The sequence below is a fragment of the Plasmodium cynomolgi genome, chromosome 8 (genome assembly GCF_000321355.1).
Source record: "Plasmodium cynomolgi strain B DNA, chromosome 8, whole genome shotgun sequence".
Classification (NCBI taxonomy): Eukaryota; Apicomplexa; class Aconoidasida; order Haemosporida; family Plasmodiidae; genus Plasmodium; species Plasmodium cynomolgi.
The window spans coordinates 1,670,320-1,678,442 of NC_020401.1; the positions used below are offsets into that span (position 1 = coordinate 1,670,320).

General features: G+C 39.0%; 1 protein-coding gene across 1 annotated transcript; it reads right to left on the reverse strand.

The window, feature by feature from the left end:
- Window positions 1-3,292: 3,292 nt before the first annotated feature.
- Window positions 3,293-7,386, reverse strand: PCYB_084670 (protein kinase domain containing protein; the record flags this gene model as incomplete). Its single annotated transcript, XM_004222205.1, has 3 exons — window positions 3,293-5,696; window positions 5,727-5,858; window positions 5,999-7,386. The coding sequence occupies 3 exons, from the start codon at window positions 7,384-7,386 to the stop codon at window positions 3,293-3,295; spliced, it is 3,924 nt and encodes a 1,307-aa protein (XP_004222253.1).
- Between the last annotated feature and the right edge of the window lie 737 nt (window positions 7,387-8,123).

An 8,123-nucleotide genomic window follows, 5' to 3' on the forward strand; every position in this document is an offset into this window, starting at 1 on the left:
GTTTCTTTTTTGTTCCCTTAATCGACTGCATGTTTACACGATTATCATGTCATGTGTGATGAGATGTTTAGGCAAAAAAAAAGGGGGAGTTTTTTTTTTTTTTTTTCGATTAACTGGTTTCGTTCATTGGTGAAGATTTGGATGGCGCTTTACTTGTTTTTCATGCGTTTTTTATCATTCGTTTGTATTTCATTTCACAAAGAGGGGCTTATCCTTGTGAATGGCAGGTTCTCTTTGGCTGCTCGAATTTGGCTCCTGGGTGTTCTTGCTATAATCTTCTACCCTGGCAGGAATATATAATGTGTGGAAAAGGGCCCCTTTTTACGAGCATCTTTTTGTGATGAAATCGGGACACTTCTGCGATGATTCTGCGATGATTCTGCGACGACTCTGCGACGACTCTGCGACGACTCTGCGATGGCTCTGTAATAACTGTGTGATAATTTTTTGTGAACCTTTTTGTGACATTTTTGCGGTTCTTTAACAAAACAAAGTCTTTATTTCTGACTTCAAAATTTGAGCACAAGGTATAGCGCGCAGGAATGCCTTTCAGTTAGCCATTTTGGGGTCATTTTTTACGGCCTTCTGGAGCACACCACGAGGTGCGTCAGTTTGATCGTTGTGTTGACGCTTCGCGGGTACTAAGTCGGTAATTCGTTTTTAGTACAGGTGTAAGTTGGTACGTACTTGCACATGTGCGTGCATGGGAACGAGAGTGCAAACAGCATGTACAGTTGTATGCATACATATTTTGGCTATCCTCATGTGATGCTGTGCAGGTCGGTTTAGGAAAATTCAAGCAAAGGAGTGAAACGAATATAGGAGTGAATGTACACCCCGGTGAATAAACGAATGTAGAGAAAGAAAGAGCCATTATGCTTGATTAAGAAAAAAAAAGGCATGAAACGAATAACATCACACCGCTCGCGCATAATGGAATGCGTAGCACTTCTTATGTATTTAAACTCCTTCAAGTGCGGTGCCCGTTGGCGCAAGAGGGAAAATATTTTAACGCAGAAAAGGAAGCAAATCGTGAGGCACAAAGAAATTTTTCTGATAGCCCAAGTGCGATGAAAAGGCTTTGAAATTCTAATTATGTTAAAACGCACACTAGTGTATGCATGCACACGTAGGGAACGTGTTAAGGTGTTTTAATTAGTACTAACAGGAGAACGTCGTTAAGTGGATTACCGATTAAGCAGTTGGGTCACTTAACCGCTACAAGAAGCCGATGTGGAATCAACCGTTCCCGAGTGTGTAGTGACCTAAGCGCTCACTTCTACATTCCCAGTTGCTCGGTCCTGTTTTTCCATACAGGGGGAGTTCCGATGGGCAGAAACTTTTGCGCAGTAGCATCGGTGTTTTGTCTTGTTTTCCTATTTTTGCACTCCCTTAAAGTTTGCCCTTTTGTTTTAACAGTCAGCGTATCGCTCTCATTTCCGAGATGTCTACTTCACGGAATGGTTCCCATTCTGCTAATAAATAGAGGTGATAAGTTTTTTTTTCATTTAGAAATCTTTCGCTTTCATCCAGTTCGTCAAAAAAAAAAAGGATCAATCATCTACATAAGCTGAATAAGCACCTTTGAGCAAATTGTCAATTATATGGGGTGATAATAACATGGAAATAATTCCTGGTAAATTTTGCATAACCTCATTGTCGTTATCAATTTTGGACCTTTCTCTAGTCTTCATTTATTACTCTACGTATCCACTGCTCTCAATTGTCCTTAATCTTTTATTTATAAATTTGATCAGTTTATCTGTTGTGTATTTTCTAAAATGGGGTTTAACAAAATTGACGACATGGTATTGAATTACTCGATAGAATCTGTGCAGCACCCAAATGTTATTTACAAATAGGTACACGCAATTTTGATAAAAGAGCATACATTCTCATAAAGTTGAAAAAGAATCCAGTTTCTAGGATCCCAATAACCATTGTTGTGAATGTCTCTTTCACAATTGAGTTTACTATTTTTTTTTTTTTTTCATCATAATGGTGTGATGCACACTTGCACATTTCGTTGACATTAAAAAATGTGTATTTAATCCGCTTTCGACAAACACACAAAAAAGTATTTTTCATAATAGTTAATTTTTATCGTTTTCAATTCAGTTTTTAAATTTTTTAGAACAAAAAAAAAAATGAGCACATACATGTGTAAATATGTGCATACGCACGTACAGTTCGCATGTGCACTTTTGCATCAACCTGTCGATGCATAATAGGGGAACACTGAACTAACTTAATTCTATGATTCACACTTTTGAAGAGAAATAAGTAAAAACAGTACGCATGGAAAATACAATAAATGAAGCTAACGCACACATATCTACAGTGGGGGAAAAAAATATTTTATAATCTCCAAATATGTGAGAACTTTCCTTCGAAATTTCTCTTTTTTTTTTTTTTTATTTCCAAAGCGTTTGCAATAGGGGTGTTTTGAGGTGGGGGGTTTACGTTCAATCGAGGGTATACATGCACGCGTCGTGTATAACCTCTATACGCATATATATGTGAACATGTTACATGTTCATATAAACATATATTTGAGACATATTAACGTTATCACTAGTGACGTGTGGTTGCTTCAGTTTTCACACTGGCCGTTTTTACTGAAAACAAGAGCTACACTTATTAGAGCAATGCATACATTTTTTTACATTTATTGGGGCGAAATTGATGGGAAAAAATTATATACATAAAAATGCGCTTGTTACATATGCGTGCGCTAGAAATGGTTCCGTGGACTCCATGCCGGTTGTCAGTGTTTCAAGTCAGGTCGCTAGGCACCGGGGCGTGGGTGGGAAAGGTGTTCGAAATAGGTGAACTTTTAGGAAGTAAAATCTTCTAGGGTGGTTGCTACGAGTTCGCGTAAACGTGCCCCTAAAACGAGCACGTACCCGAACCACTTGGACTACCACTTGGCAACAGGTAACATGGGAAGTGCACCAAACGGGGGAGCGCACCTAACAGGGGAGTGCAACTAACAGGGGTGCGTACCTAACAGGGGATAAGTATCTTTATTTACAAAACGGAATAAACCGCTGAACGTTCATGGGGTGATACGAAAATCTTGGGAAAAAATAATAATAAGGGGGGAGGGGCGCGCAACTCTGGTTACTATGGTGCTTAGCAGTAAGGCAGTCCATAGTTTGCTCGAGCGTTTGGCACAATAATTGGGTAAAGAACATTTATCGCTTTTTTGGAAAATACACATTGAACAAATTGTACACTGCACATATTTATTGTACATTGTATATTGTCCCTCCGCCTGGCTATTCCCCATTTAGGAAAAGGCACAGAACGGCTTTTTGTTGATGACTTTGCAATTTATTTTATTGGTCTTGTCCTCATCCTGGCTATCATCAAGCACTTGACTTTCATTATCTCGCTCTGGTCCCGGTGCGTTCCCTTCCAATAGCTGTTTTTCTTCTTGATCGGTCTTGTCAAACTTGTCCACATTTTGGCCCGTGCTACTACAACTCATCACGACGCTACTGAAAATTTTGGACGAAGTGCTATCCTCCTCTATTTCGGTTGATTCGTTTTTTGCATTGTCATTAAAATTGGGGCTACTCGATGTCGCTAGTTGGTCTCTTAATTTTGCCTTTTCATTAGGGATAGCAACTTTGAGGAAGTCCTTTGGTTTTATGGGGATTAATACTTCTCTATGTCCTGTCTGTTTTTCAATTCCTATTTTCTTTGACTGTCCTTTTCCAGTAAGGAGCGAGGAGTCCTCCCCCCCTTCATAATATACTTCGCTTTCATCATCGCAGAAATTATTTTCATCGCAGTCGTTTTGGGAATTACTATTGTCAACCCTTTTGTGATGATTATTGTGCCTTTTTTTTGGTTTCTCATTCTGGGGGTGATATTCGCCTTCACGGTGTTCTTCTTCCTCCTCGTATTTTTCCTCATCCGTTACGTCATCCTCCTCCTCTTCTTCTTCTTCTTCCTCCTCGTCCTCCTCATCGTCGTCATCCTCGTCCTCCTCATCTTCCATTTCGTCCTCTTCCTCTTCTTCCCCCTCGTCGTATTTGTACTTCCCTGGGTGCTCATAGTAGTGATGATAATCTCCATCCTCTTCTGAATTCCCGACTTCGTCGTTGAATCTATGACCACTCATTTTGTCATAATTCCTCATTTGGAGGCTTTGGTACTGTGGCGCATTTTTCGTGAAGTTTTTATTATTTGCATTATTGTATGTAATGTGGGGCATGTTTTCATTGTGGAACATATAATCCTCCGTGTTGATGAACGAATCAGGGATGTTCCCTGCGTTTGTATTTTTATATTTCGATTTTCCTTGTAACTTATTTTTTTTTTGATACAGATTGTCGTATTTGAGTGTGGTTGCCTTGTTCTCCATTCCGTTATGGGTGTTATTATTTTTGTAGGAAAAACCATACTCAGGTTCGCTATTGTAATTTTCTTCTTCGTCGTCCCCTTCTTCTTCATCCTCATCTTCTTCCTCCTCTTCATCGTCGTCGTCCCCCTCTTCGTCCTCTTCATTGTATTCTTCTTCCTCCTCTTCGTCTTCTTCCCCCTCGCTTTTACATAACTCTTCCTCGAATTGCCCCATTAGCGCATCGTTCTGCTGGCCCTTCAAATTCTCCTGCGCGTTGTTGTGCTTGTTGGACGAATTTATGCTTTTGTCCGTGTGCTGATTCGCGCCGTTATAATTTTCGTTGTGATAATTTTCCTTAGTGTATTCGTGGCCCTCATAATTGGCGTTGTTTTTGACACTCATGCTGTTGAAGGAGTAGGATCTATTCTTCATGTGCATTTCTTCCTCTTCCACTCCTACCATATTGAGCCAAGGGTGCTGGAGCATAGTGTATGCCGAGGGTCTCTTCTGAGGGTCCATGGCAAGCATAGGCAGTAAGAAGCTACACAGGGGATTAATTTCTTTTTCTGGTATGTTGTACTTGTACTTAAATATTTTGTACAATCCGTACCTCTTAATATTTTTTATATTTTTCAGTTTATACGTTTTTTTATTAAAATATTTATGAGAATTGAACCCTGTGTCGATCATATATTTTGGAATGTTCCCCAACACTTCAATCATAAAACTTAAGTGTTCTTCATTTTTATCATATCTATCTGATTTTTGCGGATTAAATAGGAAGTCTCCAGTTACTAGTTCAAATATCATACATGCAAAGGACCATATGTCGGCAGTTTCGTTAAAACCGCTTTTTAGTATTACCTCTGGGGATCTATATTGCCTTGTTTGTATTTCTGCATACCTTGATTCATCAACCCAAAGACTGTTTCCTAAATCGCAGATTTTGTAACATGCCTTTTCATGGTAATAGACAGTTGGATCGTAGGGTCTAATACGATAGTCTCCCTCCTCTGTTTTGATGTAAACAACTTTATGACCGCTTTTGTTATTCTCCTGTGTGTTATCCTTACACGTTTTTGCATACTTTCCTTTTTTTTTCTCTTTATACTTGTCGTGTATTTTCATGGCTTCTGGATGCATTAGATGATTGAACATGTCACAGTAGATGGGGATTTTATTAAAATCCTTTGCTAAGAATTCTACAGATTTTCCGCCGTCACTCGCATCGCTTTTTCGCGTCTGCTCTTCTTGGTGGTCTTCATCATGTTGATCGTCTCGCTCGTCGTCGAAGTCCTTATCGCGGTCACTATCCTCCAACGTGTTCTTCTTCAAGTAGTCACTGGGCAAACGATGCAAAAATAGAGAACACCTGTCATCTCCGTACTTCTCCGGATTATACAAAAAATAATTGTTATAATGATAGGGCCTCCTCATTAGCGATTCCTGGAGGGCATGTATGTTGTTGTAACTAGTGAGTAGGGACGGATCCGAGTTGGACGGCCTAAGTCTATGTTTAACATATGGAGGTTCATTAGTCGTTTTTTTTTATTTAATTTTGGTTCTCCCACATTGGGTGCATTTTCCTTTTGTTCATCCCCTACGTGGGCTTTCTCTGTGCAAGTTGGGTTATTTGCATCTGACATCTGCGGGTTCGAATTGCAACAGTTGTTACTGTTGTTCCCGTCAACGTCTAGTTCGTTCTTTACATTATTTTGTTCACCATTTTTAGCATTATCTCCGGATGCGCCTTTGCTATTACAGGTTAGTGCTTCCTCTGAGGCGGTAGCCTGAATGGAGCTGCTTCCTTTCATGCCATTGAGGGAGAAGTTTGGGTTTGCGAGATTATGACTATCCACATTGTTGAGGTTGTCGCTGTTCAATTCTTCACCTTTTAACACATGTTCCACATTCATCTGGTTTGCATTGTTGGAATGTTCGTTATCTTCCTTCTTAAAATGTCTGTTGTCGTTTGATGTGTCTCTACCCACGGTTAATGTCGCAACTTGCGTTTCGGTGTTGCTCTGTTTGTCGTGATTTTCATTTTGGTGTGAATTGCCTACAGTCATCTGCTCACCGGTTTGCTTCTCCTTCTTCTGCGCTTCCACTTTTAATCGTTCCTTTTTAAGAATTTTTTTTTTTCTTCTTAATTTTTTCTTTTCCTGTTTGGTTAATTTGTTAAAATCTACATTGTCCCATTCGTGTTTATCTTTCACCTCGCTCGGGCACGATGACTGGTCATCTTCCCCATCTTCATCATTGTCAGTACCGTCGGAATGACCACCAACAGCACCACCCTCTGCTGTTTCCTTTTCTCCCTTTTTAACAAGGCCATTTTTCGCATCATCATCTTTGCTATAGTCCCTTGGTCTGGGAATATTCAACAGGGGAGATACTAAAACGTTTTCGGGCTTTATATCACTATGTATAATTTTACAAACATCGTGCAAATATTGTAGCCCTATTAGGACATGTGTGGCAATTTTTCGAACTAAGTTTAATGGGATCCCTTTATAATCATAGTGTTTAATGAGGGATAATAAATTGGGTCCCATAAATTCAAACACCATACAAACGTGGGTACCATTTGGTCCTTTATGCTCAAAGCTGTCAATAAAGGAAACAACTCCCTTTGTCATATTATAATGAAAGAGCCTTTCCCTTTGATGCTCTTTTAATTCTACCCAAGACGAATCAAAAGAATTTGCCTTAACCGTTTTTAAATAGTTGATTTCACATTTGGCTGACTCTCCAAATGATTCGGACCCTTTCTGAATTTTGATGGCAACAAATTTTAATGGTTTACTTTTTAAGTCTGTAGCAACCCAAACGGTTGAAAAATGACCCCATCCTAATTTCCCTTCTATTCTATACCGGTTGTTATATATTTCATTAATCTTCACAGGGTGGTATCCACCCTTGCAATATTCGTCACTTCCTTCATCATCACTTTCTGTGTATTGTAGTTTCCCCGACGTTGCATCCTGACTACTGCTATTGTTTGATTGGGACCTTGAATCACTGTAACTCATTGTTTCGATACTATCTGAATGACTAACTGTTGTTTGAATGTCCCTTTTGTTTCTCTCTTCCCTTTCCTTCGTTTGCACACATGCATTCGCAATTATGCATGTGTATATTACGTATATACCACTGTGTATGCGTATGGTTGAAAAAGGCTAAGTAAAAGAGGGGGGGGGGTTACAGTTTGGAGCGTTTTGATCCACCTCGCACTACAATTTTACAAATTAAATGTAGAAGATTTTTTAAGCTATTTTTACAAACGAATTGTTATTCGTTCGTAGGGCAGGTGGAGGCACGAAAAAAAAGGAAGAAAAAAAAAAAAATAAAATAAAATAATTTTCTGCGCCTTTTCCTTAAAATTTCCTTTGAAATTTTGTGCATATATTTAGCAGCATAAAATATAATTATTGCTACGCACAGATATATGAGGTGAACGTATGGAATACATTCACGAGGGTAGGATCGCATGTATGCACATTCTTACGCATATACTTTTGTCATATGCTATGGAGACACTTTCAAAAGTAGAAAAGAACGTCCAATTTTCTGTGAGCACAACGATTGTACCATGATGATATTAACGAATGGATAAAAAAAAAAAAAAAAATGATATAAGTGGCGCTTAAATCATTTTGGCAGAGTACTACAATAAATGAATAGGACATAACGAAATTGGCTTTCCCATTCAGGGGGTATACATAAGAATTTATGTACAAATAGGTACATGCTTATATGTACATATATA